The following is a 27,638-nucleotide window of genomic DNA, read 5'->3' as shown; positions in this document are numbered from 1 at the left end:
TCAGCTCAGATGTTTTGAACTGCTCCCAACATATCCAGAATATGAACGTTTGCCTGAACTCTTCCGCAATCTCAAAAAACGTTTTTTGGTTCTCATGTTCGAAACTTTTATCGGAAGAGACAACAAACGTTCAGAAGAAGAACAAGATATTATTTTAAACTTGTTGTATGACATAACTGTCATAACAAGCTTTTTGAAGTAAAACCGCCATTCTCAAACCACTTCATTTTTTCGATGTCCGAACAAGCACCGAAGCCGAACACAATGGCAGATGTCCTTTCAATGTTGCCAGACAAGCGCCCAGTTCAAATTCAAATTTTGAATTTGAAAGCTCATCTGACAAACACCGTTAAGACTCTCCAAAGTAGTCTTATGGAAGAGATGAAGGGACTTAAAGGTGAGTTCCTCATGAACCAAGCTTCCAATGAGAAAGTCCTGAACGATTTGACGGAAACCTTGCGCATTTACGCGAGAGAGAACCGAGACCTTGCCAGACTCATCTACCGTTTCTTCGAAGAGATAGATGCCATCTGGAAGGTACTCGGAAAGGACAGAACCTCCAACACCGTAATTCGTGAGTACCAAATTGAAGAAGGTATTATCAAAGAAGAGGAAGAAGAGGAAGAAGAGGAAGAAGAGGAAGAAGAGAAACACGAAGAAGAGGAAGTTTGGGCAACCCTTGTTGCCGATGACACTTACGAAATTTCCCAACCCTACCCATACAAAATCCGCAACAGGGAGACCGGCAAGGTTCTAACCCCAGTCCTCAACAACTTGGGACACTTGAACCTTAACCTTCGGAATCGCGGTTCAATCTCCATGGGCAAGCTTGTCGCAATTCAATGGGTTCCAAATCCAGGCAAGAAGACGAAGGTCAGACACATTGACGGTGACAAGCTCAACAACCGTAAGGAGAACCTCGAGTGGTTCTAAGAGTAAAAAAATTTTATTTTAGGGGGAAACCCCAAGTAAATTTAGGTGTTTATTTGGATAAGTATGTGAAATTAAGGTCAATTTGCAAAATTAGTTCCCGACCTTTGAATTGGACTCTTTCGTCATCCCAGTTGCGTAGGAGGTCGTCCCAGAGAAGTTGGTAGATTTGCCAATCCAAGGACGATTTGTCCTCCCAGGCATTGAGGATGTACTGCTCGTAGAGTCTCATGACCTCTGCCTTGCACCAGACACCCTCTCCCTTGGAACGTAAGGCTTCTTCGAAGTGCTCGAATGCGATTGGCTGCGTGACCATCTGAAATGACACTTTTTGTCCGTTTGGTCAATGTTTGTGTCTCGTGCCATAGTCGACGAAAATACAAACAAACAGGTTATATATGAGTTTGAGACCAAGAATTCCCCACATTTAAATTCAAATTCAAATAAAAATTTTTTTACTTCATGCAATGTTTTATTTCTGTGCCGTCTTCAAGTATGCCCCAGTACTTACGCTTGGAGAGGACATGAACTTCGGTGAAAATTTTGTCCAATTTGAATTGACCCATCTTTTCACCGACCATACCCATTTCAATGAGTTTGTTATACCCTTCTTCGTTCGTCATGAGCGCGTCAATGTTCTCATAGTAAACCACAACTTTCGATTTGACTTCGGAGAAGAATTTGTTGTAGTTGTCAAGGACTGCTTTTGCGAACTGAGGGTAAGACCAATGTTCGACAATAGGTTTTACTGTGGTTACTGAGCCACCTTGACCTTGAGTAAATTCGTATTTCAAAACAAAAGGGGAGAACCTTTCAACAAAGTTGTCGACCTTCTCATAATGTTTACTCTTCATCTCTTGAGGTTTCTTAATGGAATATCCCCATGTCGAATTCATAAGCAATTTTAATGTCATTGCAAGTTTGGGGTTTGAAGCTTTCCTAATATCATAGAGTTGTTGTATGACTTTTCCAACTGTATAGTTCCTTCCTGGGAACTCTCCATCTTCGTTTGGAATTCCAGTCGGGATATATTGGACAAACCTCATGTATGCAGCGTTAAGGTCGACATAGTATATCTTTTCGTTTGAGTCGAACTTGTCGCATCCAATCGGACCAGTTTTTGGAAATTCAAGCGAGTCTCTTATCTTCTGAGAAACTTCTCCTGTTATCTCATAAACATCGTCGAAGCAACCTGTTTCATATAAAACCTTCTGACCTAACTCAGATGCTCTCCAATACAATTTGACGTCAATTGGATGTCTCAATGGAAGTTTGTTTATAGCATCTTGAAGTTCTTGCAACCTCATTGGAAGTTCTTCTGGTTCAGGTTGGTATCCGAACATACCAACTCCTTGTGGAACTGTGTACTTCTTTTGTACTAGAACTTTGTCTGGAACAACTTTTGGTCTTGCTAACAATGAAAAGTTTGTTTCGTCTTTTGGTACAAAACTTTCTGTAAGCTTGTCATCTGGAATTGGTTCCAACAAACCTTTCTCGAAAAGAATGTTTACAGCTCTGACAATGTTGCACTTGCCTTTTCCGAACATAAGACTTTCGTTCAACATGAAGTGGTTGTGGACGATTACAATCTTCAACCATGGTAAGTCTTTGTCAACAACATAGTCGTCATGTGAAGAACCTTTCTCAGTCGGAATGTTGACTCGGATATTCACATTTGCCAACGGTGCAATTTTAGCCAATTGACCTCTGAGCATGTACCTTGTCTTCACACATGACTCAAGATACTTCATCTTCTCATCTGTAACAAGACCAGAGTTCCTGAGACATGTAAGAATACAAGGTTCATTGACAATTTTTTCAATTGAATTGTAAATTCCATACCTTGTCAAGTCAATGTCAGACTTATTTATGAAGGGGAAGTATCCAGCATGTTGTCTGACTGCTTGAGGGTTAGGTTGGTACCATTCGAACTTGACACTTGCAATTCCTTCAATTGCATTCAAAATGTCTGAGTCGGAGTCAACCATTTGTTCTCTCTTTGTAGTCTTGAAAGCGTCAAGAAGTTGTGCGGCTGTTGTGACATTGCCATGTGCATAGTAAATGTGACCATCTAAATCTGTTACGGTTAGTCTGAGATTGTATCCTTTCTTATTTCCGTCTTGTATGGCAGCAAGTACACCCATGAAGCCTTCTTTGTTCTTTCCTTCGTCAAAGTTTACTGTAAAGGTTCGACCAGAAGTAATTTGACTTCTAACTTCACGATATTTTTCATATGCATATCTTGTTCTTTCCATGGGAGCATGTGCGTCTTCACCTTTTCCTTTTTTCCTTCTCAAGGGATGCAACTGTTCGTTATGTTTCCAGTAGAACCTGGCAAAGCCGTCGTGTCCTTCAACCTGCGGCTCACTAACATCGAAAGGCAAGTTCATAAGACGCTCTTCTTCTAATCTCTCTAATCTGTTTGGATAGTTTGCGCGCGCTGTTTCTAAGTCCATTTCGTAGCGAAGACCAGACAATTTGTCATAGACTTTTATGGGTCTTCCCTTCCTATATTTAAACTTCTTTGAAAGTCTCCAACCATATCTTTCTAACTCTGCTTTTATTCTAGCAGACCTTCTATCCATTCTATATGGGGGCATTTCTATAAAAATAAAAAAATATTTTTTTCTTTACTTTACATAACCTCCCGCTACCAGAAGCCTTTGACGCCAACCCATACCAGCTAATGAAGGTTGACTTGGTTTAGTTTGGAAACTAAACTTTGGTTTTGGTTTATCTTCAGTTTTTGGTTTCTCTTCTTCTATCGGTTTTTCGTCACTTTTCGGTTCCTCTGACTTTACCTCACTTGCAGGTATGGTTGTGTCGTCAACATCTTCGTAAATATCATATGCCATTTGTTTTTGTTTTCCTTTCAACTTTTTGTGTTTGTTGTAAAGTTTAGAATATTTCGACTCTAAGTCAATGAGATGTTCTATAATGAACTGTTGGTCAGTGAAGAATACCTTCCCATCTGCTGTCTCTTTAGTTCCTTCAGACTTCAATATTTTATTTGTGAGAGTCTGTTTCTTTTTTGAGATACTAGCCGTTCCATTTCTATGAAAAGTGACTTTATAGTTAGGGTTTGTATTTCCAGACCTGGCACTTTCTATTATTGAATTTTTCTCTTCATCTGTAAGTTCTTTGACAGGTTTTGACAATGGTTCTGAACTTTTTGTTTGTGGTGTCAAATCTACCGTTTCAACTTCTTCGGTCATTTCATCTCAGTAAAAAATTTTAGTTTGGTTTGTTTTCAACTGGTTGTTGAGGTTTTTTAAGTCGGTCTAAAACTTCTTGAGGTATAGGAAGAACTTGACAAACACGTGGTGGTTTAACTGCTGGAAGTCGACAAATCCATCTTGAACCCATTTGTCTCAATGCTGTATTGTTCATTTCATCTCAGTAAAAAATTTTACATTCCCCAAGTTTGAGGCGGTTGAGGTTGGTTGTTGTTTACCCATTGTTGTGCATGGTTATATCCTCTGTTAAAGAATCTTTCACCTTGGTCCATATAGTGTCCTGCTTGGTTATAGTAGTCATTTGCTTTGTTATAATAGTTTCCTGCTTGTCTGGAAACATTATCCATCCATCCTTGAACTTTTCCTCTTGTTTCAGGATTTGGAATAAGATTTGCTGCATCTCGTGCTACATCCCAACCTTTCTGTACAGTTTGTATAATAGGTTGTGCTTTCTCTTTAAGTATACCTAATGTACTCAAAATCTTCCTTCCAATTCCAAACGCACCTCTGGCTATTGTTCCCACTGCGGGTAAAAATCTGGATGCAACTCCTGCTAATGCGCCAAATAAACCCATTTCTTATAGGGTAAAAAATGACGAATCCGAACAAGGACCCCTATGTTTCTAAAGCGACAAAGAAAGCACTCATGGTAAAAATCTTTAGTTCAACACCAAATGCTTGGTTTATGGATATCTTGGAAAACATTCCGAGGTATAGAGAAGATGGACCACCATACTGGCTAATATTTGTTGGTCAAAACACAAGATACTGTGAAGCCATACCATTACAGTCCAAAAATATTTTAGATATCTTAGCAGCTTTGACAATATTCGTTGACAAATACCATCCAACAAAACTGACATCTGACTGTGAAAGTTCTTTCAAATCAGATGATGTAAAAAACTATCTGCGTTCAAAAAATGTAAACCAATATTTCATTGTCGACCAAAACCATTCTGCTCTTGGTGTCATTGACGGTTGTATAAAAATGTTAAGAGACTTAAACCAACCACAAGGTGGTGAAGCAAATGAAATGTCATATGACGACAAGTATAGACATTTCTCCATGGCAAAGATGAGACAAGTTTTAAATATTTACAATAGCCGTAAACAAAAAGGTTTGGGAAACCACTCCCCGAAGAAATGAAAAACAACCCTGACTTAGAGAAAGACTATATATTTAATAATTTAGTCAAAAGAGACAAACAAGAAAGAATGCCGGGCTTCAAACTTCAGAAAGGTGACAAAGTAAAAATAGAAATACCTAAACGCGACCCATATGAAAATACTATTGACTATAACAACAATGGGAACCGACAGGTACTCACATTCGTGTTCGTAAAAATAGAAGAAAGTATACAAGAGAATATTATGAAGTTTTAGGCAAACATGGCAAAATGTACACACTGCAAGCAGAAGATAAAACTACTATTGTCAGACCTCGTTTCAAACTTGTCAAAGTTCAAGGTGGTATACTTTCAAAGACAGTTCCTAACAAATATAAGACAACTCCTGACGAATATGCTAAAGAAGTTGAAAATGACGACTAAGCATTTCTATACCATGCGTAAACTGTCATGTAAGGTGGCATGTAGTCTTTACTTTGTCCCGTTGTTTGCGTATACCCTGAAACGCGATGTGTATGGCTTCCTCCTCCCTGAGTGTCATCCCAGTAACAATTTATAGCAAACTTAACGTCGTCTTTAACATCATATCCTTTACCTTTTGTCATTCCTGTCCAATCCCAATATCTATGCTTATGCCAACCTGCTTCAGCTGTAGTTAAATTTATGTAGTGACTGTGTGCAGGTAGGTTTTCACCTGAAATCGTTTTACTTCCACCTGTTTCCTTTGAAGAGTTTGCACAATACAAAAACCTGTCGACTATTTGAGTCCAAGTTCCGAGACCAAGTACTACTTCTGGTCTGGTAGAGTTCATTGACGTGTAAATAGAACCTATAGGATATAGTGTTTGAAGTATTTCTGTCTTTAATGTTTGAAGCTCTGTTTTGTCTGCTTTTTTATATAACTTTTCTTCAAGTTCATTTACGTCAGAGATGCTATGTCTATGATATTTTTGTGGGTATGTTCCTTCTGTCCATGCGAAAATACGTTCTTTTGTTGCATCTACATATCCTTTTATCCATGTCGAGTCTGCTTTTGTATTCCTTAACTCTGTAACACCTTTCTCAAGCTCTTTCAACTGTTGTCCATCTTCCATTAAACCTCTGGTATGACTTGAAACCGTTTGTGCCAACATATCTACAGTTTCTTTGTCGGCTTTAAGGTCTAAACACCCTGAAACCCATCCTGTATCGGCTTTAGTTTTTAAAATCTTCGATGTCCGTTCATGGTACCAGTCAACCCTTTCTTTAATTTCATTGTCTTTTTCATCCACATATTCCTTATATGCCTTCTTCACTAACGCACTAGTCACACATGCTAACTCATCGTCAACATATGTTTTATCTGCTTTCTTTTCAACATCCTCTTTTGTTGCATAAGCTTTGTTAGCTCTTTCTTCTTCTTTTGCTATTGCATCGTCTACATACTCTTTGTCAGCTTTGTTGTCAACATCTGCTTTCAAAAGAAGTTCATCTATAGGTTTCTCGTTTAAGGTTCCTTTTGTTGGATTTATACAAACAGTATGGTTCTTGTTGTCTTGAAACAGAAACTCATCTGTCATTGGGTTTAATGTCAGTTTTAAGCTTCCTTCTTTCAATGACTCAGATATCTTAGAATAGTTTGAAAAGTTTGTTGTGTTCTTATTTAGAGCTTGCATAATGAGTTGTCGGTTGTGTTGTATTTCTCTCATAGACGCTGTTTCATTTGACATTTTTATTCTAGATAAAATATGCTTCCAATAGAAAAAGAAAATTCAAGAGTTGCTACAACTAAACCATTAGATGAACTTTTTACGAATGTCGGTCAAAAGTTTGAGACAGATACCGTAAAGCATGAAGGCTATCGTTTTGACTACCCATTGAGATGGTTAAGAGACCCATCCGTCACAAAAGCTGTTGGCTTTCGTAGAATAAAATTTGTGTCTGTAGAAGATAAAAGTTTTCCATTTATTGTAAGGTTTCATATAGATTATATATCTGAAGGGAAACGAAAAATGTGGGAAGAAATTGAGCTAATACAAGTTGACCTTTCATCTTCTCTACAGACTGCGTTAAAAAATATAGAAGATAAAATAAACTCATGTTATGCAAAATATGCTGATGAATATGCAAATACCAATAGCACACTTTATGTGAGAATTGTATATGACAAACAAAATTCACAAGTGTCATTTCAAATCTACGAAGACAATCCAAATAAAGACGAACAAATATATACAGAATTCACTGCAATGTCATGGTATTATTTGCAAAGAATGTTAAATCAGAAAGTCGAACTTCCTTTAGCAAATATTTACAGTCGATATGCAAGAGATGAACCATATTTATTTAAAGATGTTTTCGACTCAGATGCTATTATCGTTCATGCTTCATTTTCTGGCGCACAAAACTCTTTTTTATGCTTGGCAAATGACTTTTACGAAAAACCTACAAAGCTATATGAACCACCAAGTGGAAGTATTTCAGACTTTCAAGTATGGTTTACTACAGATGGAAGAAAAAGAATAATTCCATTATACCATGCGTTTTACTTAGAACTTAGTTTCATATACAACTACTATCGAACGGTAAAAATATAATTTTTTAATATACCGGTTGTGGTGTTGGATTTGGTTGCCAACTAGACTGTGGTGCAGGTTCAGGCTGTTGTATAACAGGAGCTTGCTCTTCTGGTTCAGGGTCTTTAGGTATAATACCAACAAACTGACCTACTCTTTTACCAATATTTTTGACTCCGTTCCAAATTCCTCTTCCTACGGTTTTTATTCCATTCCATATACCTCTTCCAACATTTCGAAAGAAGTTTCCAATACTACTGAAGAAACCCATTTTACTATATGTAAAAATCTAATGTCCACCTAGTCTCTTACGTTTCCTGTTGAGTTCCATAGCATTTTTTAACTGGAGCTCATACATTCTATTTCTCCTCTGGTAGAAAACATATTCCGGGTCAACTCCTGTGTTCGCGTCATCTGCATAAAGTTGTTTATATCCCACTTCAGGGTTTGTATAAAACTCTTTCCATCTCATATTTGCATACCATGGTGGCAAACCTAACGCAGCGTCATTTGACATGGCAGTTTGCATTTGTACATCTGTTGGCACTTGACCATAGTTTGCCATTGCAGTTTGTATTCTAACTTCATTTGGAATATTCTCTGGGTTTGGTTGTCCAGGTTGCTGTGCATTCGCTAAGTTCTGTGCGTCCATTTAATATTAGATAAAAATATCTCTTACGAGTACATATACTGAACATTTGCAGGCATTGGTTCATCTTCATATTCTCTGTACTTTTCTGCCACGTCAAATAAATAAATGACACAATGGAAAAAACCTAAAACAAGTAGTCCTATTTCAAACCACATTTACTTACTAATAAAATTTCTTTATTGTGACACTTTCTCCAGTTTATAGGACCTCTCTCATATTCTATCTTGTCATATATAAACTCATAGTCATGTATGTCCTCTAACCATCTCATAACGGTTTCCAAACCACTTTTATCGGATGTAAAGTAAAAGCATGGATGGTTATGTATAACGTCTAAAGTTTCTAAAGAGTCTCTCAAAGTCCAGTCTACTTGGTATTGAAAATCCCATGTGTTATAGAACGGCGGGTCCACTATAAAGAAAACATTTTCCTTGTCTTTATATTTTTCATACAAATCTGTCCAATGACATCTCACAAACTCTATACCCTCAATATATTTTTCTATGTCCTCTTTGAAAACATTTGTATAGTTAAGATATAAAACTTTTGACATAAGTGTTTCAATGTCATGAACTCTTATAGCACCACTATATAATAGTCTAGCAGATATACTATTCCAGTCTATATATTCTGCTTTTTTCAAAACCTCTCTGACAGTATTTTTCTTATCTAATGGTATACGTTCCATCTTACCTATAGGTATCTTTTCTTTTAACTCTTTCAATATTTTGTTTGTGTCTGGTATATGTTTGAGACGGTCCATATAGTTGTCGAAGTCATTGCATATAATCTTTGAGTCTGGGAATATTGTATGACATAAATGGGATATATAGAAACTTCCACCGAACAAATCTACAAATGTTAGACCATTCGGTAGTTTCTTAAGTTCTCTCAATAGAATATCTTTACATCTACTCTTATTTCCAAAGAAGGGTAGTGGTGGTTTTGTAAAATTCATTTATATATAATAATAAAAATGTTTTTACCCGAAAAGTGACAGAAAAGTGACAAAACATGAAAACATATATAATTTGTGAAAAGTGATACAAAAAAGTTAACGGCTGGTCGGCTGGGGTTCGGTCCTCCTCTTCATTTGTACTAAACATCTTCAGGGCTAGAAGGCACGAAGTGCCTGGAAGCCCCACTTCCTTTTTTTTTTTTTTTTTTTTTTTTTTTTTTTTTTTTTTATGTATCTGATATTTCCAATCGTACTTGTTCCAATTGAAAAGTCACTTTTCATGACAGTTTCTTGACTAATCTGATAATTATATCCGTAAAACATATGAAACTTGATGATATCTCATATCTTACTTTACTAAAAAAGTGACTCATCAAATTTGTGAAATGAGCTCTGAGAATGAGAAATTTGTTTTTATGTTACCATCTCTTTTAACAGAAGGATTAATGGAGGATGACTCAGAAAATTACTCATTCGTAACATTCGCTCGTCCCCAGATCTCAGAAGCAACAAAAATTATTATTGATACAATTGGCAAAGATTCCTCCAATGTATCGACTACATCTAAAAAGCGAGTTAAAGTGTTAATGGAATTTTTCGCTGTTGCGTAATCTCTTAACATAGAATATTGCAAATTTATGGAAATAGCTGTTAATTATTACGAGCAATGGCTTGAAGATTCCTCATTATATGGAGATATCAAGTGTCAAAACAAATATATGCGCTGTATTATCAAGCAGCTTTCCCAACCATTCGCAATGCGCGAACCACGAAATTCCACTACATTCCAGCAGCAGTTTTTACCACTTTTGATGAGAATCCTTACCAATTATGATACATTCATTGTCAACCGTGGTAAAGAGTTCGAATTAGATACCTGGATCGTTTTATTAAATACAGTTATCGGTATCACGGATTACGTCATTAAATTCTCACTCGCTCCTCTTTGCCCAGAAGATAAGATCTCAGAATTCCGTCAGAAGGCCGTCAACCTTGTTTTTAACACCATTTTATTCTCCGGAATTGAAGATGCTACACATTGGGAACGTGTTGTTAAATACTGCCACAGATGGAGCAACAACAATGATTTCATCACAGTTTGGGGAGTTCGTACGAACGAACTCTGGAAATACTTCAACCTCATCACATTTAAGCTCCCAGTTGAAGATATTCCAATCAAACAAGGTGTTTTTTCCGAAACGAAGAAGATTTCGGACAAGGTCGATTCAGATTTCTTCCATCATGTCGTTACATGTCTCGATTATTCTCAAATTACAGATAAGCCAGAGCTCTTGCTTACAGTTGCCAAGGCTATCTCCGAGGCCAAGGACACAGCCATCAAAGTTGCTGAGCAGACCTCTAAAACAATCGAGATCCACCGCTATCCAGCTTATTCTTTCCTCAAGCTCTTCGGCAAATTCCTTACATGCGCTCCAGTCTTATCAGAGGCTTATGATCAAGCCATTTCAATCAACGTTATCACAATTCTCCATATTATCTCAAAGTTCGAATTCCACGAAGCAGATTCCCTTATTCCACGCTTCATTGCCTACATAACACAGCACGCTAACGAAAACCACGCTTCCGTAATACTTTCCTTCCTTTCCCAGGCCACAATCGCATATACTAACTGTGGCTCTGTTATTCCATACGTTTCCTCCATCGCATTGCATCTCCTTGCCAATGTCCAGATCGCTAAGCAGACAGACAGCCAACTCACAGAAAATATTGTTTCATTTTTCATCTCTGCTGCTAACTCTACTGGCAAGGGAATGGGCGCAATCGAGAGCGCATATGATCACCTACGTACTGTCTGCCCAAGTATCGCAGATCGCTACAGATTACTCACTTCATGCTCTACTACCGGAATTGACATCATCATGGCACTCAAGGAGTACTGCAAGAAGGAGAAGTTCAACCAGTACGTAACACCAAACAACTATACATTCATCTGCTCATTAATTGCCTTAATTGCTTCAATCATCAGAAACGATCCAACAATCCTCCAGAACGTTGGATCCATCGATTCTAACAAGCCAAACTTCGACCGAATCGTATTACAGACACTTTTGATGGTTTACGAGGTCATCGAATGGGCTCCAAGTGCTTTCCACCTCCAGGAGAACTCCAACGCCCTCTTCGAATTCATTTCCATCATCAACTCTACAATACTCGGAGGAAGATCTCAACGTTCCAGTACTTCCTTCATCTCCATCTCTCCAGACAAGGGCGCTCTCGAAAGTGCCAAGTCAAGCAAATCCAACAAACACCGTCAAAACCACATTTCGTATCTTGTCTCCTCAATTCAAGCGAGACTCGCACTCCATTCCTCACCAATCGAGCATATTACACGCAAGTTCTGCAACAGCCACATGTTCTGCGAGCAGACAATCATCGATCACCTCAAGATCAAAGATCCGATAATTCATTACGTTACAGTTGGCTCGAACACCCTTATCTCGTTCATCGAGACCAAGGAGTGCAAGGACCCACTCGCCTTCTTCGCACGCGGACCATTCGGAAAGGCCGCATACATGATAGAAGACGATTACTCGAACGGAAAGGCTCCAGAGCTCTCCGACGAGATCCAGCCAACCAAGTTACCGAAGGCCGAAGCGATCAAACCAGTCCCACTCGAGCTTTACGGCGAGGAACCGAAGAATGTTCCATATCTCAGCCAGGCAGAGCTTACATCTGTCGACGACAACCTCAGGAAGGTCTACAGCGAGGAGTTCTCCCAGTGGACTGACTGAGACAAGCACGCCTACTACGTTCCGTTCAATTACAAGGCTCCATACCAGAGATTGCGAATTGTCGACTTCCTTACAACATTCGGCATCTTGGATATCGAGAACAAGAACGTCGTAAGGCCACAGGTAGACGTTGCTGCAGTCGATGCTGTTAAGAAGAAGTTCGATCAAGCGGATAACGCTCCAATTGTTCCAATTCCAATCATCCACTTCATGGCCGGCGATCTCGACTTGGAGTACAAGCAGGAGAAGGCAAGAATGACTCCATTGTTGCTCAGCTTCCTCAAGGAAATCGGCGAACCAATTGAATTATCCGCTGAAGCAAGCGAATTCTACAAATTACCAGCAGTCAACACAACAGTACCAACTGTTCCATTCTTAACTGCTTTCGCTACATTCTTTACACCAGGAATGGGTGCAACACCTCACGACTCCGAAAAAATCCACAATTTGCAGAAAGATGCTCCAATTAAGATAATCTTCAACGAATCTGGCTTCGAGTTGAATATACCAAAGGACGATAAGGCTTCATCGTTCTTGATCGTTGTCAAACCGCTTTTAGAAGCATATAACTTTTTTCTCTCTCTCTTACAATTCACTTTACATTTTTTTCTTCGAGAAAAATGACAATCATCACAGTCAATCATTACATTAAGCTTTTTTGAGATCTATTATAAATGGGCTAAGTCGGCATTATGTCGATTCCTGAATAATAATGACTTGAAGATGTAGAATATGATTTGTTATGAGCAATATAACTAAACGATAGCATCTATCAATATAGTGCATAATATCGGAATAACCTCTATCTTCGAAATAATCCCTAATATGAAATTTCCTCTAAATAATTTATCATTTGAAGAGGTTTCCCGCTTTCAGAGGAGGAATGAAAGGGTAAAAGCGTTTATTTATAACACAAATCTCTTACCTTTTCATTCTCGATACAAAGTTCAAAAACTTGCATGTATTTGCGTTTGTTTCTGAACTTTGTGTGAAGAATTATGCACTAATTATGAATTAATACGCCACAGCCAGCAATTCTTCCTCTGAAAGCTGGAAACTTGGTCTGATTAGTTTAACATTCGGACAAAGTTTTCAGAGAGGGAATGGAATGGTTTAGAGTCATATATTTATAATACATGCCTCTTACCTTTTCATTCTTTATACAAATAAAACTACAAATGAAATAACTAATAGAAATAATATTTTTTTATAACATAAAATTATTACTGAACAGTTAAATACTTTTTCATTATTCTTCTTGCTTCATTTGGATTAGTTTCTTTGTAAATCAAACTCAAATTATAAGCCGCATCTCTTTGCAACGAATATCTCATGTTGTGGTCCATTTCCATGTCTTCGCCAGCAATCTGAGAGTAGTCAGGTTCACTCTCCAACACCTTTCTATAAAACATCTCCGCTTGTGGCATCATTTTTATTGCCTGGTAAAATCTGGCCATGTTGTAGTCGCATTCTACAGGGAAATCTATGTTTCTCACTTCGATGTACTTCCTCATGCACGCGAATGCACAGAGGACACTCTTCCTTGTTGCCTTCTGTGTTCTAACATACGCTTTAGATAGATAAGCACTTGCTAGAAGTAGAGAAACAATCGGTTCATCAGGATCAGTTCTCAAAACATTCAAATATTGAGTGATGGCGTGGTCGAACCAAACAGTTGACTGGGAATGGTTACCAAGTAATATCTGGAGAGGAACATTATCAGGCAATTTATGGGATGCCCTCAAAAGGAACTTGTGTGCATAGCTTTCTTGGTCAGGAGTCTTTTGTATGAACAGATTAAAGAACTCCCAAACGGATGTGTCTTTTGTCTCCAATAAAACAGCTCTCATGACTGAACATGCTTGATCGCCATGGTCAGCCTTGAATGCTGCTAAAGAGAACAAGAAAAGGATGTGGTATTCCATCGATTTCTCGAGTTTCTCGCGACAGATAACTAATAAAGCTCCTAAAACTAATGCTTGTTCAATAAAATCGTTTTCGTAGGCAATTGTGAGCATTGTTTGGGCGAGATTGAAGAACTGTGTTTGGTCGTCCAAAGGAATGACTCCTGCCTCTGAAAACCTCTTGTGCATTAAAACTTTTTTCATATAATTTGGCATTTTTTCTGGAACTGTGATTCCAAGGAGTTTCTCGATCTGTTTGGATTCTAACTCTAAGTATTTCATGGAATATATGTCATAAAGTACTCTGCAAACAAGAATGCAGCCGATATCTATAAATTGTTGATAATCTCCATGTGAATAAGCTACATCTGCTTCGTGGAGCACAATATCATCTGTTTGGGCCGCTGTAGGGGCATTTTCGCGCATCCAATCAATGGCTGCTTTATCTCCCATTCTGGATTTCATTAAAAAGAATAATTGACCAACGGCAGGGGTATGAGATGGCTGGTCAATTACCAATTGCTGTAAAATATCAATGGCTTCGTCGAATTTGCCACCATCTGTAAGACATGTAGCAATTTCGAATCTTTTTTCAACTCCGTTCGCATGCATATGCTTGTACCAGTTTGCTGCTTCAATGTAATATTTGTTATCAACGTAGGCTTGTCCGATGGCTTCGTAAGCTTCAATATGAGTTATTACGTCGAGAGTAAAGAAATCTTTGAGTTTTTCTTCAGCTTCACGATAACGCTTGGTTCGGATGTATGCAATTGCAGCATTTGTATGAAAATCTTCTGGAGGATCAATAATCGAGTTATCAAGCATGATAACGTCTTCATATTTACCTAAATCCAAGTAATTTTCGCCAAGTAAGTTTGCGTTGCCTAAATCTGGTTGTAATCCTGCATCAACCATTGCTTGGAAATTTGTTTTAAGAACTTCAAGAGAATCTACGAATTTACCACTCTCATGTAAGAATAAAGCATATTCGCGAGCAAATGATGGCTCTGTAGGCCTCCTTTTCGTTAATTCATTAAGACAGAAATTCGTAAGTCGTTTATCATCTACATCTGTCTTAAGGAGATTGAGTAACTGTACTAAGCAGTCTATTTGATCTGGACTTGATTTTGCTGCTTCTCTGAGATAACTTGCAGCTTCTTCTGGACGATTGAGCCTCATTGCAAGGGAATAGCAATCCTGCCAAACTTCCATGGCATCTCGTGCTCGTTCTGCTGCCTTTTTAGTAAATGTTAATGCGTTTTCAAAATCATCTTCTGATTTTGCGATTTCTGCAAGGATTTCATATGGCTCAGGAGCATTAGGAAGAGTCCTTCTTGCATCGTTGGCATAATGAATTGCATTCGCATTATTTCCGGCGTAAAATTCTTGATATGCGTGCGCCATAACGCCCGCGATTTCTGGCGGCATCTTTTCACCAAGAGCTCGTCGCTTTTTATTTTTGTTTTCATATTGTTCGTTCTCGACATCATCATGAATTTGACTTAACGTTTGTAATTCAAGTCTTGGTGTAACATATTCGTTGAAAAATTCAGATGTATGATCAATAGCTTGTGTTAAAGCTTCTTCGGGAATTTCATCAAGTCCTGCTAAACTCTCAAGCTCTTCTTCAAGGGCTGAGACTTTATCAGTCATTTTTTTTTGACAATAAAAAACAGACATGATTTTTATAATTTCTAGCCTAAAAAATGGCCTCATCATTAGAGATTTAAATTAAGATCTTCGAAAACTATCCTAAATTATGGAATTCGACAAGAATAGTACAGTTTTGTCAATCAATTAACAAGTCCGACAAGCAAAATCGTCTGATCATGATAGACCTGATTACATAGTTCGTGAATTTTTAAGACCAAACAGATTTTTGCGCAACTTTGTTACTCTCCCTACTTGTATTATTCAAGATTTTTTTGACAAGACTGTAATGTTATCTCATTTGAGTTTTATGAATCTAGAGATTAAATAAATTGGCGCAATGCAGCAGCTTGTAATAACAAGATTTTTATGCCAATCAGTCCAAATCACTTGATTTTATGAATAAATGGCAAATATCACATATAATTAATAGTAATGTCTTTTATTTTCATTAAAATTTTTTAATGGGCCAAAAATTGAAAATTTTAAATTTCTCTAGTTACTAGCCAGAATCAATATAGAGTTCATATTCAAAAAGTGAATCTACTATGGTGTGAAAAAAATAATTCAAGAATTATAATAATTTAGTCAAATTATTAGAGTTACCACGTATTTCGGTGTTTACAACTTAATTTGTAAACTACATTAATTTTTTAATTAATATTTGCGCCATGTGAAATAAGAAGTTCAGCTGTTTCTTTTTTATTATGTTCTGTTGCATAATGGAGAGCGGTTTTGTCATCATTATCTTTTTCGTTGATATCTGCGCCATGCGAAATAAGAAGTTCGGCTGTTTCCTTACTATTATATTGTGCTGCTTGATGAAGAGGTGTATATCCGTATTTATCTTTTTCGTTGATATCTGCATCATGGGAAATAAGAAGTTCGGCTGTTTCCTTACTATTATATTGTGCTGCTTGATGAAGAGGTGTTCTTCTAATTTCATCTTTTTCGTTGATATCTGCACCATGCGAAATAAGAAGTTCGGCTGTTTCCTTACTATTATAAGCTGCTGCAACATAGAGAGCGGTTCTCCCATAATTATCTTTTTTGTTGATATCTGCACCATGTGAAATAAGAAATTCAGCTGTTTCTTTACAATTATATTGTGCTGCTAAATGAAGAGCTGGATATATGTTTTTAACTTTTTCGTTGATATATGCACCATGTGAAAGGAAATATTCGCAAAGTGATGGAATATTGAACATTACCGAATAAACAAAGACTCTTTTAACATCATTAGTTTGATCGAAATAAACTAAAAATGATTCAAGATTATTGTAAATTCCACAATAAAATATTTCCATGTCTATATTGTACTCATTCATCAAGAATGTTACAAAATCAATGTTGTGTGAAATAATTGCATATCTCATGCATTCTGGACTTGGCTTTTGATATTTCAAACATTCACTCAATATCTCTTTGTTTCTTCCTAGAAATGAAAGATATAGACATCTGACTGTGATTTCTGAGCTAAATTTCGTTCTTAATAACTTGAAACAATCAACAGCCCCGTGGTAACAACATAATTCAAGTAATGAATATCCATTGTAAGAATGTGGATATAAATCGCTATCAAGTCTTTGATCTTTATCATAGTCATCTCTTTCTGTAAAAGCAATGAATTTTTCTAGGTCATTATCCATAATTGCTCTGTAAATTGTATTTTCTGTATGAATTTCGATAATTTCGGATTTAATTTTTTCGAAATTATCAGATTTGTCTAATTTAATTCCGTATTCTTTATAAAAAAGGTAGTTTGCAATAGAGTTAATATTTTTGACCTCCGAAACATTATAATCATCAAATATATGTTTGGAAAGTTTCAAGTATGACTTTGTATAGCGGTTATTATATCGAATGATATCTAAAATATCTTTGATAATATTTTCTGGAAGAGATTTCTTTGAATCAATCAATTCTGTCTTGATCATTTTGTAAATCGAGTTTATTTCTTCTTCATTTTCCGTTTTCAATTGATACAGCGCATTATATGAATCGATGTGGTATTTATAGATATTTCGCAATTCACTGAATTTATTTGGATGAATGTCTTGATCAGACATTAAAAAATTTAAAGTCACCAAAGTAGAATTTTGAAAGTAATTGTTTTGGACACCTGGAATGAATTTTCCTTGATGAATTTTTCCAAAATATTTCAATCGAATTGGATTTTTTTTGTCCAAGGAATGCTATCAAAACATGATCGGCATTATTCAAATTGCTGGCCAAAATGTCAATGCCATATTCCGCTTATTTTTTGAGGCTCTGCCAATGGTTTGAATATGTGCCGATCATGTTTTGATAGCATTCCTTGGACAAAAAATAATTCCTTGGAATTTGTCGACAAAAAACTGCTAATAAACGTGCAACATAATATAATTCATCTAATATTTATTCTATAAATGGATAACAACTAAAATTTGTATCGGAATTTAATAAAAATCATATAAATTCATGGGAAAATAAGAAAATGGGTATTTTCTAGTACCAAAACATAATATAGAAAACAATAAATACCATAATGGCTATATTCAGCCAAATATAAATAAAATTAAATATTTGGCCATAAGTTTTTTTGCCTAAGGAAGCCTCTTTCGATCCTTTCTTAGGAATCAGTATCTTTCTAATCTTATCTATGATAAACTTTTCAATTGAAGTATCTGAGTAAGGAACTCTTGTTTCATCGTCATTTTCTTCTGCAAACATCGAAGTGCCTCCACGCTGTACTTTGATAGCTGTAGAAGGAATTTTATCAAATGGTTGGAATAATAAATTATTTTCTTCGATATTATCGGCTTCGACTTTAGGACGAAGTTGTTTCTTTGTTTCTTCGGTAACAGGATATTGTACGGAATTCAATCTAACTCTTCCGAAGAATGGCGGTAGTGTTTTTGACATTTCAATTTTCAGACGTTGTTTTTCTTCTTGTTCCTTTTCTTTTTCAGCTTGTGCTGCATTGGCAGCGGCTTGTGCAGCAGCCGCGGCAGCAGCAGCACCAACAGCAGGCTTAATAATGGGGGCAGTAGATTTCGGAGGGTATAAGTGCTTTTTAATAATATCTATTAGTTCGTTTTTGAGTGGATTCTTTGAAGGGATTTGTAATTTTAAGCAATAGCACATTTGTATTAGCTGTTGAGAACTATTTCTATTTAGATGATTCCAATCAAATGGAATCGGATCATATTTTGAATACATTAAGAAGAAATCCTTTTTATTTGCCTTTGGTGTATCTTTTGGAGTTGCAGTTTGAACAATGGGGCTTCCTCTTAGTCTTGTATTCATTTTGTCACTTTTTTGGCTATTATAAACAGAAGTGCAACATTGAAGCTGAAAGCACAATAAATATCTCTGTTAATAGTTATGCTCCAAACGATATTGATACCTTAAATCTAATTGGGAAATATAAAGTGAACGAGATAAAATCACATGTTTGTTCAGAGCAAATATATAGAAACATCATAAATTTAGATGGCATATAATTTAAGAATAAAGGATGCCATGAAAATTTCACAAAATCAATTCGAAATTAGAATTTGCTTATTTCATTCCAAAGACTAATCAAGTGTGTCTTGAGTCGAGGAAGTGCTAGTTTTAATCGAGACAAATAACTTGTAAGAGCAATTCATGATTTCAAAATAAGGTTAAAAATATTGATGGAAAATGTTGCAAATTCTATTTTGATATGTTCGGAATTTTTTTGTGCAGCAATAGGACTTCAAACTTAATCAATAGATGCATTTACAAGCAATAAGTATATAATTCTGATGGAGTGGCCATAAAAATGCATCAGAAAGCTATGCTGTTGAGCATTTTTAATGTTATAATCTCTCAAAAAAAATTCTAAACGGTCACTTTTCATTTTCCTTCAAAATTTTGAAATGAATGAAGAACAAAACACAGATTATATTTCTTCAATATTAAATAATACTGGAGACCCTGATGAAATGTATGAGAACATTGGACAACAAGTGCTTAGTATGTGGAATTCCGATATGGAAACAGAAGATCTATCCAAAAGTATCATATCTCAAGATCCACTAAATAGAATCATATCATTACTTTCTAAATCTAGCGAAAATTTAAATCAGAACGCGAAAGAGGAGTTAAAATCTTTATTTGAGCAGCTAACTCCAGCTGATTATGCTCTCTCAGGAAAACAACTTTGTTTAGCATTATTAGACTTCAAATTTAAGCAAATCGAAACTAATACTAAAAAACAGAAGAATGTAATTGTTCAAGTTGATATTCCTTCCGAAATTCCTGAACAAAAAGTGATTGAAAATCGAAAGAAGCCAAAGAAAACATCTAGTAAGCCTCCTTTCAGGCCAAAAGTAAATACTATTACACCTATTCAATCTAAAAGTCCATCACAACTTTATGGAGAGTTTCCGGCTTGGCTTCCAACTATGACAGAATTTTAATTCAATAGAATTTTATATATAAACTGTTTGTATTATTTTTCAATATTTGAATTTTTTATTATGAAGTATGAATTCTTGTTGTTTTGGCAAAGACTTGTTTAAGTATATACCTCTGATGTTTATAAAGCTGTAACTATTAGTCTTGATGGTTATGATATTTCTGCCCAGCGAATAAATCGATGTTTGTCAATGAAAAAGTATAAGCTACTCGAAACAATGCTTATTATATATAATATGAATTAAATGATAACGTGCTTTTTTCCACATAAAATTAAAAATGAAACCTTCTTTATGGACTCCTGCAGAGGTTGCATGCGAAGTTCGTCAAAACGGATTCGATAAATTCTCAAGAGATTTCATGCAGAGTGGAATAACTGGAAAAGATCTATATTTTGTTACTGATGCTGACCTTAAAAAGATCGGAATGACAATAACTCAAAGGTCAAAGTTTATGACATGGGTCAAATCACTTCCTCCTTACAGAGTTAAATCTAATCCTGGAGGAAACAAGCTTCATAAATGTCTTGAACCGCGTCCAGATTTTGATTTACCGAAAACGCCAGCATCACCAAAACAATCATCACAACGCACAACAACAACATTTAGGACAACTGATACTCGTTCATCTGGAACAAGAGCATCAGCTTCTCGCCGCGTTACTCCATATAATACGAACGTTTCTTCTTATAGCAGCAAAGTACATACTTTTGCACCACCAAGTGATGATTTTGATATTCATGAACTTGATTTTACTCCTCCTCCAAGAGTAACAACAATTCCAAAACCTATTAGAGCAATGCGAGGCAAAGGACCAAAATTAAATATCTCTGAAGATGGTTCTACAAGTGATCGTCAGCCTTGCCACTATTGTGGACGCAAATTTGCTCCTGATCGATTACCAGTTCATGAACGAATTTGTGCAAAGACAAGAAAGCGTCGTCCTTTCAATGCTTCAATGCATCGTGTGTCTGGCACTGAAATGCGCTATGTACCTCGTTCATCAAGAGCAGAATCAAAATCAAATTCGCGGAAATACATCAACGGCAAGCCAAAATACAAGATCGAGCATGAAAACCTTGTTGCTGCTTTACGTGCTGCAAGAGGAATGGCTGCATATGAATCTGGAAAAATAAAAGCAATGCCAAAGATGCCGAAAATGCAAGATGTTCCAGATGGACGCGTTAAATGTCCTGTATGTGGTCGCAAATTTGGGCCAGAGCAAGCAGAGCGTCATATTCCGTTCTGCAAACGAAATGCGGGAATTAGACCTCCAGCAAGACCTGTTAAGAGGAGGTATTAATATATTTTCCATGTAAACTGATGTTTTATTTTGTATTTATTTATCATTTCGAAATCAAAAAATCAATAATATATTTTTTATCACTTGGGAATGAAATAGCAATTTCATACGGGTATTAGATAGTATGAAAATAGGAATTATTAACAAAACTTACTCATATCAATGAATTCTTAATTTCATAAAAATGGAATAAGATATCCCAACAGGGAAAATTTATTCATAGGCTTGACTATTTGTAATAAAATATATAAAATTCCAATATAAGCTATAATCCTGACATTTTTTTTATTAAAGTTAAAACAAAAATAAAATGAATAAAAATCACATAAAATTTCATTGTTTTTCAAGTTCTTTGATGGCAGCAACCAAAGCAGCCATTGCAATGTCAGCATCGTGATGCTTAAAAGCTTCGCGTGCAATATCAGCCAGCATAGTAGGTAATGGTTTATCTACAGTTGAACTTGCAGCTTTTGAGGTTAGTGGAGTGTGAGCTGGCTTTGTAGGTTGAGTTGCATGAATATCTTGTGATTTTGTTGGTTGATGAATCTTTTGGTGGCTGTGTGTCGATGTAGTTTCTTGAGTTGGTACTGGTTTCGGTTTTATTGATTGAGCTGCAATTAATTTTTTAGAAATTTCTGGTTTGAGAGGACCATGAATAGAAGTAACGCAATATGTCATATAAGCAATCTTCGGTAGTTCAGGAACTGTTGGATTTTTATTGTATTTTTGGATCAAATCGTCAGCAAATTTTTCTAATTCGTTAATCTTGGCAATTTTTGATTCTTTGATGTGAGAATCTACTTTTTCTTTAAGTTTTATAAAACTAGGTTCGCCATCAAACATTACAATAGAATTTTCGATTAATTGTGAGCAATACTTTAAAAAAGCGTTAGAAATTGATGGGTATTTTGATGATAGCATTTCTGCAACAGATAAAGCAGGACCAAGTCCTGAAACACTTTCTATTTCTTCTTCAGGAATACCAAAAAACATTTTTTTATAATAAAAAGTGACGAATTCACCGAATTTCATTTTTTAGTCGTCAAAAATGAATTGTGTTGAAATTTATGATGATAAATATTAAATACTGTTTTTACACATCCCATTTTTAATGTTAGGGTGCTTGATTTCTCTAGGCAATTTCATATCACATGTCAGTTAATGGCGCAAAGGCATCGGTGGCTAAACAGGTCTCCTGATGTCAATAACTTTGCAATACATCCGGGAATTAGACACAGATCTAGGCTATATACAAGCCCTGAGCCTTATATGCAGCCTCAATCAATGTATCCAGAAGCGCAATTCAAAACGGTTAAAAATAAATTTACTGCTCATGATCAACTGCTAATGCAATTAAATGACTTACGAAACCTATTTACAAAGCAACTTCCTAATATGGGCGCTTCTTACATCACAAGATTGGTTTTTGATTTGTATGCGGAATCTGTCATGATGCTTCATCAAGGAGTTGTCACTGCAGGTATATGCTCAAGATTCTTCGATGAAGCCCAGTTTGTTGAGATCGCTTTCCTTGCTGTTGATGCAAATTCTCAAGCTTGTGGCTATGGTCGATTAATCATGAACTTTTTGAAAACTTTACTTCAAACATATGAAATATATGATATATTGACATGCGCAGATAACGATGCTGTTACATATTTCAAGAAACAAGGATTTAACGAAAAAGAGATTAATGTACATCCAGATAGATGGCTAGGATGCATCAAGGACTATGATTTTGTTACCCTTGTGCATTGCAGAGTTTATCCAGATTTAGATTACTTGAGATTCCCGGCAGATTTGTCAAAACAGTTCAAGGCATTAGATAAGAAGATCGGTATTCATTCAATTCCTTACCTTCCTGCTCTGGATTCTCCTTGGCAGCCGCATCAATATTCTCCTAAAATGGAAAATGTTTCCATCCCTAAGATAATTAGCCAGACAAACCACAAATTTACAAATCCTCAGTTTCTTGAGTATCTCAGCAAATATAACGAAACTATGGAAAATTATCGCGCAAAATTTAGAGCAATCCTTGCAGAACTACAGAAAGATGAAAACTATTCATCGATGTTCCAAAATCCAGTAACAGAAGAAATTGCTCCGAAATATTTTGATGAAATTAAGTCACCAATGGACTTTAGAACAATACAGAACAGACTAGATAAATTCCCTGATTATTACAAATCCCCGTTGCAGTTTGCAAATGATATTTACGCAATATCTTATAATTGCAAGCACTACAACAATAATGACAGCAGTATACAGCGTATTGCTAATGATCTATGGCGAAAACTTCGTCAGATTTATAATGAACAATTCCCGAATTTGAAAAATATACCTGTGGTTCCTCCTCCAGCACCACCGCAACAATAAATGTTTTTAATTAGAATATTATGTATAAAAATTTATGTTTTCCTTTACTTTATTTCTTCTTTTTTTGAAAATTTTATCAATTTCTAAATTATCCAAGTTCAAAATGCCAAAATTAATTTTAAAAATTTGTTTAAAAGTTTGATACCAATTTTAATTAATATATTTAAGGTGACTTTTTTTTGATAAGATGTACGTTTAAAAAAAGAAAATGGATGATGCTTCAATAGTTCTTCAAAACTTTGATAAGGAAGTAGAATGCAGATGTTCGTTTATTAGATCTCATTCAGAAAATTTAAGCATTAACATGCTTAGTGCACTTGATCTTGCTCTCATGGGAATTCCAGAACCAGTACGCAAGATGTCTGTCAAAACGTTGATGACAAAATATGATGGAGATATAATTAAGGCATCAAATGCATTTGAGCAAAATGAAAACGAAAATAAAACTCAATTACAAAATCAAAATCAGAAGAGAAAAGGCTACCAGGCACGATCTCCGCGCACTCCAACAACTGATCTTACATTACCATATGGACATCCAGTTAAAGCTACAAAAAAGGCTCAGCAAAAATAATTGTATTTGAAAAAAATTCTTCGCAATTCTAATTTTCATGAATGTTAACATTCCCAAATATTCTGGGAAAATTTAAATGAATGGTGAAGATAGAAAGGCTAGTAACGAATGGAAATCCAAAAATCGAGTTGATTTTGTAGATATATAATGAAAGCATAAGATATTTTCAAAATATCATAAGAAAAGAAATGCTTTTATTATAAAATACATAGTAATATTTAAAAACTGCTTACTTAACATATTAATTCTGTTAAAAACTATATTTTCTGAAATGACATTTTTAATACAATCCAAACTTTGATCCTTTCTCTTACATACTCCTAAGGTCAGCCAGTTCTGATCACTGGCAACCACACAAGTCTATGTCTAAATTATTTAGGGAAGTTTCTTTATTATCATTTTTAGCATTGATATCTGCACCATAATGAATAAACAAAACATAAATCAATAGCACTTGTTTGATCTAAAGTGATTATTGTAAGATGAATAAATATGACTCTAGATAATCGTTAGGATTCCTTAAAATCCTCCAAAATGCTCTCAGTCTCATTGACGAAAGTTTTTGATGGTATAAATAAAGAGTTAATTTTTTATGGAAAAATTCATATCCTCAATTCATATCCTTCGCGTTTGTCTCCTCAATTGTCTCAATTTTTCTGTCTCGGATGCGAAGGGTATGATTTCAAAAAAATTATTCCACATTTTAAAAACTACAATAAACTATTGCGATAAACACTATTTTTAGTTGGACAAATACTATCTAATGCTATCTTAATAGACCAAGTTTTGAATAAAATTCAAAATTGGTAATTAATTGAATAATTTAACAATTTATTAATATAAAGGATCTTCAGAAAATTGTAGTCAACTAGGAACATTTGTTGACAGCAAGAAATAAATGAATTTCAGAATTTGAGTTCTAAAATTTTTTGGAATAAGTTTTTCTTCTCCATAATACGTCCATGTGGACAATGGCTGCTTTCAAAAAGCAAATTCAAGGTAAAAATGAACAATAAATTTCAATTTCCAAATTTTCTGTATCTAAACAATAAATTTGGAAATGATGATAAAAGATTCTTCATCTATAAAACTAAATAAGGTAAATTAATGAAATTAACTTAAGATATAAAAAATAAGGTTGCCACACCTATAATAATCAAATAAAAATATACCAAAAAAGGCATGAACTGTGTAACTGTGATATTTCTGTTTTCTTGATCAACATTATTCAAATTTTCTTCTTGATCAAGGTGCATTCCATTTGCAACTATCAATGCTGGTAGCCAATCATCTTCAATATCTAATTGCTCTTCTTCTGTTTCGGGTTTTTGATGAATTTTATAAAATTGATTTCTAAATGAGATTATATCTGAACTTGTATAGCCCATTCTTGCTAATCTATTAAATCCTCGAAGTTCTACGAAGTTTGGTGTATCACATTTTTTGTATTTGTAAAAAACATTAAATGTTGCACCTTCAAACAAGTTTATGTTGCTGATTTTTTCATTTAAATCGAGCTTTTTCCCTGCAAAAACAAGAATTATTTCTTGGTTTTCCTTTGGTAGCCTATTGGGTAAATTTTGAATATATTTAAGGATGGATTCAACCGTATCTGATGAATTAAAATGCATATCAACAAGTTCACCATCACTGAATTGAATTTTGAAATCTATTCCGAATGACCAATCTGAATTTTTGTTTTCATCCATAATATAAAAAAAAATAGTTTTGAAATAACATATACATTTGAAAAAAAAGCAGTGAACATATGAAAGCGAAGCTTTCAGGGATGATATAATATGGGATATAGAGCAAGATTACTCTCGAACATTTCTACATTCCATTCGAAAATGTACTGTGGAATAGCCTTTTTTAATATTGACTTTTTTTTTGAAAAAAAAATTGAAAAGTGTCACAACGTTAATTTTCATCATTCATGTCAAGTTCAGAACAATCAAAAAATGAAAATGTATGTTACTTTGGCGACATTAAACCAATTAAAGAATTTGAATACCCCAATCAAGCTTCTAAAATCATTTGGGGTGTCAATTCCAATAATATTTTACAAATATCTTCACAAATTATAGAACTCATTACAAATAACAAAATATCTATCCAAATGGCAGTTTATCTGATTGATATTTTTTCACAAATTCGTGTTGAAGATCTTAAATTGTTTACGGAACTTTACAAACAGATATTAAACAAATTCTCATGCTTGATCAAACCAGAAAATGAAAAATTGGCAACACTTTTATATTATAAAGGATTCAAATTTGAAAACTACGAACCTAAAATGAAAGAAGAAGAAATTCTCAATAGATATTCAACCGAAACTCCTTTATACTATATTTCATTGGATAGAGTTGATGATCTTAAGAACAAATTCCCAAATCTTGACATTAATCAGGAAATTAATGATATCACACCACTTGATTGTGCAATTAAATTTGGATCAGAACTGTGTTTCAATTACTTGAAAAACGTAGGAGGTAACTACACTTCTAACTCCGAAGAATATGCTATGCAAGGCGGAAATAAAGAGATTTTTATGCAAATGATTGAAGATGGTAAATCATTTGATAACATGATTAATACAGCATTGGATTATCGAAACTATGAAATTGCTGAGTTCCTTAAATCAAATTTTGGACAAACTCCTAATTCAATAGCCGAAAGTATGCATTTTGGAAATTATGATATTGCATCTTATTTACTTATTAATGGAGAAGATATCAACAAACTTTATAATCTTTTTCTTTTCATATTAATCATTTTTTTATTGTACTCTCTTTCTTTTCATATTTATCATTGTTTGATTACATTTTCTTTCTTTTAATCTTTATCATTGCTTTATGAAATTCTCTTTCTTTTCATATTTATCATTGCTTTATACACTTATATTTCTTTTAATATTTATCATTGTTTTATGAAATTCTCTTTCTTTTCATATTTATCATTGTTTTAGGGCATTCTCTTTCTTATCATATTTATAATTGATTAAAAGCATTCTCTTTCTTTTCATATTTATCATTGTTTGATTACATTTTCTTTCTTTTAATCTTTATCATTGCTTTATGAAATTCTCTTTCTTTTCATATTTATCATTGTTTGATTACATTTTCTTTATATTTATATTTATCATTGCATTATGAAATTCTCTCGATATTAATGAGTGCCATCTTAGTTTTGCTAT

General features: G+C 35.0%; 23 protein-coding genes across 23 annotated transcripts, besides 3 other annotated features; 9 read left to right on the top strand and 14 right to left on the bottom strand.

The window, feature by feature from the left end:
- Positions 1-9,679: part of a mobile genetic element that runs on past the window's edge.
- TVAGG3_0081570 (cytochrome B-C1 complex subunit 6, mitochondrial family) lies at positions 373-933 on the top strand (the record flags this gene model as incomplete). Its single annotated transcript, XM_051222050.1, has 1 exon — positions 373-933. The coding sequence occupies one exon, from the start codon at positions 373-375 to the stop codon at positions 931-933; it is 561 nt and encodes a 186-aa protein (XP_051107036.1).
- Positions 983-1,246, bottom strand: TVAGG3_0081560 (uncharacterized protein; the record flags this gene model as incomplete). Its single annotated transcript, XM_051222049.1, has 1 exon — positions 983-1,246. One exon carries the CDS (start codon positions 1,244-1,246, stop codon positions 983-985), a length of 264 nt encoding a protein of 87 aa, XP_051107035.1.
- On the bottom strand, positions 1,741-3,515 carry TVAGG3_0081550 (DNA/RNA polymerases family; the record flags this gene model as incomplete). The annotated part of the gene is made up of 1 exon (XM_051222048.1): positions 1,741-3,515. A coding segment is annotated over one exon (1,775 nt), but the record flags the coding sequence as incomplete, so codon positions are not given.
- TVAGG3_0081540 (phage tail repeat-like family) lies at positions 3,561-4,145 on the bottom strand (the record flags this gene model as incomplete). Its single annotated transcript, XM_051222047.1, has 1 exon — positions 3,561-4,145. The coding sequence occupies one exon, from the start codon at positions 4,143-4,145 to the stop codon at positions 3,561-3,563; it is 585 nt and encodes a 194-aa protein (XP_051107033.1).
- Positions 4,165-4,320, bottom strand: TVAGG3_0081530 (uncharacterized protein; the record flags this gene model as incomplete). The annotated part of the gene is made up of 1 exon (XM_051222046.1): positions 4,165-4,320. One exon carries the CDS (start codon positions 4,318-4,320, stop codon positions 4,165-4,167), a length of 156 nt encoding a protein of 51 aa, XP_051107032.1.
- TVAGG3_0081520 (uncharacterized protein) lies at positions 4,340-4,741 on the bottom strand (the record flags this gene model as incomplete). The annotated part of the gene is made up of 1 exon (XM_051222045.1): positions 4,340-4,741. One exon carries the CDS (start codon positions 4,739-4,741, stop codon positions 4,340-4,342), a length of 402 nt encoding a protein of 133 aa, XP_051107031.1.
- Positions 5,713-6,387, bottom strand: TVAGG3_0081510 (phage tail repeat-like family; the record flags this gene model as incomplete). The annotated part of the gene is made up of 1 exon (XM_001302416.1): positions 5,713-6,387. The coding sequence occupies one exon, from the start codon at positions 6,385-6,387 to the stop codon at positions 5,713-5,715; it is 675 nt and encodes a 224-aa protein (XP_001302417.1).
- Positions 6,527-7,002, bottom strand: TVAGG3_0081500 (phage tail repeat-like family; the record flags this gene model as incomplete). The annotated part of the gene is made up of 1 exon (XM_051222044.1): positions 6,527-7,002. A coding segment is annotated over one exon (476 nt), but the record flags the coding sequence as incomplete, so codon positions are not given.
- Positions 7,021-7,623, top strand: TVAGG3_0081490 (uncharacterized protein; the record flags this gene model as incomplete). Its single annotated transcript, XM_051222043.1, has 1 exon — positions 7,021-7,623. A coding segment is annotated over one exon (603 nt), but the record flags the coding sequence as incomplete, so codon positions are not given.
- TVAGG3_0081480 (serine threonine-protein phosphatase family) lies at positions 7,874-8,119 on the bottom strand (the record flags this gene model as incomplete). Its single annotated transcript, XM_001302417.1, has 1 exon — positions 7,874-8,119. The coding sequence occupies one exon, from the start codon at positions 8,117-8,119 to the stop codon at positions 7,874-7,876; it is 246 nt and encodes an 81-aa protein (XP_001302418.1).
- TVAGG3_0081470 (uncharacterized protein) lies at positions 8,138-8,500 on the bottom strand (the record flags this gene model as incomplete). The annotated part of the gene is made up of 1 exon (XM_001302418.1): positions 8,138-8,500. One exon carries the CDS (start codon positions 8,498-8,500, stop codon positions 8,138-8,140), a length of 363 nt encoding a protein of 120 aa, XP_001302419.1.
- Positions 9,593-9,679: a terminal%2Cinverted (terminal inverted repeat of Maverick-3 transposon ID:TVAGG3_0081460).
- A 417-nt stretch (positions 9,680-10,096) lies between these two features.
- Positions 10,097-12,211, top strand: TVAGG3_0081450 (uncharacterized protein; the record flags this gene model as incomplete). Its single annotated transcript, XM_001302419.1, has 1 exon — positions 10,097-12,211. The coding sequence occupies one exon, from the start codon at positions 10,097-10,099 to the stop codon at positions 12,209-12,211; it is 2,115 nt and encodes a 704-aa protein (XP_001302420.1).
- A 210-nt stretch (positions 12,212-12,421) lies between these two features.
- TVAGG3_0081440 (uncharacterized protein) lies at positions 12,422-12,992 on the top strand (the record flags this gene model as incomplete). Its single annotated transcript, XM_001302420.2, has 1 exon — positions 12,422-12,835. The coding sequence occupies one exon, from the start codon at positions 12,422-12,424 to the stop codon at positions 12,833-12,835; it is 414 nt and encodes a 137-aa protein (XP_001302421.1).
- Positions 12,993-13,038: 46 nt separating this feature from the next.
- Positions 13,039-13,368: a mobile genetic element.
- Positions 13,369-13,434: 66 nt separating this feature from the next.
- On the bottom strand, positions 13,435-15,768 carry TVAGG3_0081420 (regulation of transcription by RNA polymerase III; the record flags this gene model as incomplete). The annotated part of the gene is made up of 1 exon (XM_001302421.2): positions 13,435-15,768. The coding sequence occupies one exon, from the start codon at positions 15,766-15,768 to the stop codon at positions 13,435-13,437; it is 2,334 nt and encodes a 777-aa protein (XP_001302422.2).
- A 602-nt stretch (positions 15,769-16,370) lies between these two features.
- TVAGG3_0081410 (ankyrin repeat and SOCS box-containing protein 4 family) lies at positions 16,371-17,834 on the bottom strand (the record flags this gene model as incomplete). Its single annotated transcript, XM_001302423.1, has 1 exon — positions 16,419-17,834. The coding sequence occupies one exon, from the start codon at positions 17,832-17,834 to the stop codon at positions 16,419-16,421; it is 1,416 nt and encodes a 471-aa protein (XP_001302424.1).
- Positions 17,835-18,141: 307 nt separating this feature from the next.
- Positions 18,142-19,053, bottom strand: TVAGG3_0081400 (uncharacterized protein; the record flags this gene model as incomplete). The annotated part of the gene is made up of 1 exon (XM_001302424.1): positions 18,253-19,053. One exon carries the CDS (start codon positions 19,051-19,053, stop codon positions 18,253-18,255), a length of 801 nt encoding a protein of 266 aa, XP_001302425.1.
- A 596-nt stretch (positions 19,054-19,649) lies between these two features.
- On the top strand, positions 19,650-20,192 carry TVAGG3_0081390 (uncharacterized protein; the record flags this gene model as incomplete). The annotated part of the gene is made up of 1 exon (XM_001302425.1): positions 19,650-20,192. The coding sequence occupies one exon, from the start codon at positions 19,650-19,652 to the stop codon at positions 20,190-20,192; it is 543 nt and encodes a 180-aa protein (XP_001302426.1).
- A 277-nt stretch (positions 20,193-20,469) lies between these two features.
- Positions 20,470-21,492, top strand: TVAGG3_0081380 (C2HC-type zinc finger-containing protein; the record flags this gene model as incomplete). Its single annotated transcript, XM_001302426.1, has 1 exon — positions 20,470-21,492. One exon carries the CDS (start codon positions 20,470-20,472, stop codon positions 21,490-21,492), a length of 1,023 nt encoding a protein of 340 aa, XP_001302427.1.
- A 276-nt stretch (positions 21,493-21,768) lies between these two features.
- Positions 21,769-22,485, bottom strand: TVAGG3_0081370 (uncharacterized protein; the record flags this gene model as incomplete). The annotated part of the gene is made up of 1 exon (XM_001302427.2): positions 21,826-22,485. The coding sequence occupies one exon, from the start codon at positions 22,483-22,485 to the stop codon at positions 21,826-21,828; it is 660 nt and encodes a 219-aa protein (XP_001302428.1).
- Positions 22,486-22,653: 168 nt separating this feature from the next.
- Positions 22,654-23,877, top strand: TVAGG3_0081360 (histone acetyltransferase protein; the record flags this gene model as incomplete). The annotated part of the gene is made up of 1 exon (XM_001302428.1): positions 22,654-23,868. The coding sequence occupies one exon, from the start codon at positions 22,654-22,656 to the stop codon at positions 23,866-23,868; it is 1,215 nt and encodes a 404-aa protein (XP_001302429.1).
- A 199-nt stretch (positions 23,878-24,076) lies between these two features.
- Positions 24,077-24,442, top strand: TVAGG3_0081350 (Nbl1 / Borealin N terminal family; the record flags this gene model as incomplete). The annotated part of the gene is made up of 1 exon (XM_001302429.1): positions 24,077-24,442. One exon carries the CDS (start codon positions 24,077-24,079, stop codon positions 24,440-24,442), a length of 366 nt encoding a protein of 121 aa, XP_001302430.1.
- A 1,118-nt stretch (positions 24,443-25,560) lies between these two features.
- Positions 25,561-26,151, bottom strand: TVAGG3_0081340 (ubiquitin-like family; the record flags this gene model as incomplete). The annotated part of the gene is made up of 1 exon (XM_001302430.1): positions 25,561-26,151. One exon carries the CDS (start codon positions 26,149-26,151, stop codon positions 25,561-25,563), a length of 591 nt encoding a protein of 196 aa, XP_001302431.1.
- A 227-nt stretch (positions 26,152-26,378) lies between these two features.
- TVAGG3_0081330 (protein ubiquitination) lies at positions 26,379-27,325 on the top strand (the record flags this gene model as incomplete). The annotated part of the gene is made up of 1 exon (XM_001302431.1): positions 26,379-27,281. One exon carries the CDS (start codon positions 26,379-26,381, stop codon positions 27,279-27,281), a length of 903 nt encoding a protein of 300 aa, XP_001302432.1.
- Positions 27,326-27,638: the final 313 nt, after the last annotated feature.

This window comes from Trichomonas vaginalis, chromosome IV, assembly GCF_026262505.1.
Source record: "Trichomonas vaginalis G3 chromosome IV, whole genome shotgun sequence".
Classification (NCBI taxonomy): domain Eukaryota; phylum Parabasalia; order Trichomonadida; family Trichomonadidae; genus Trichomonas; species Trichomonas vaginalis.
The sequence above is the reverse complement of the archived record's forward strand: the minus strand, read 5'-3'. Positions and strand labels throughout refer to the sequence as shown.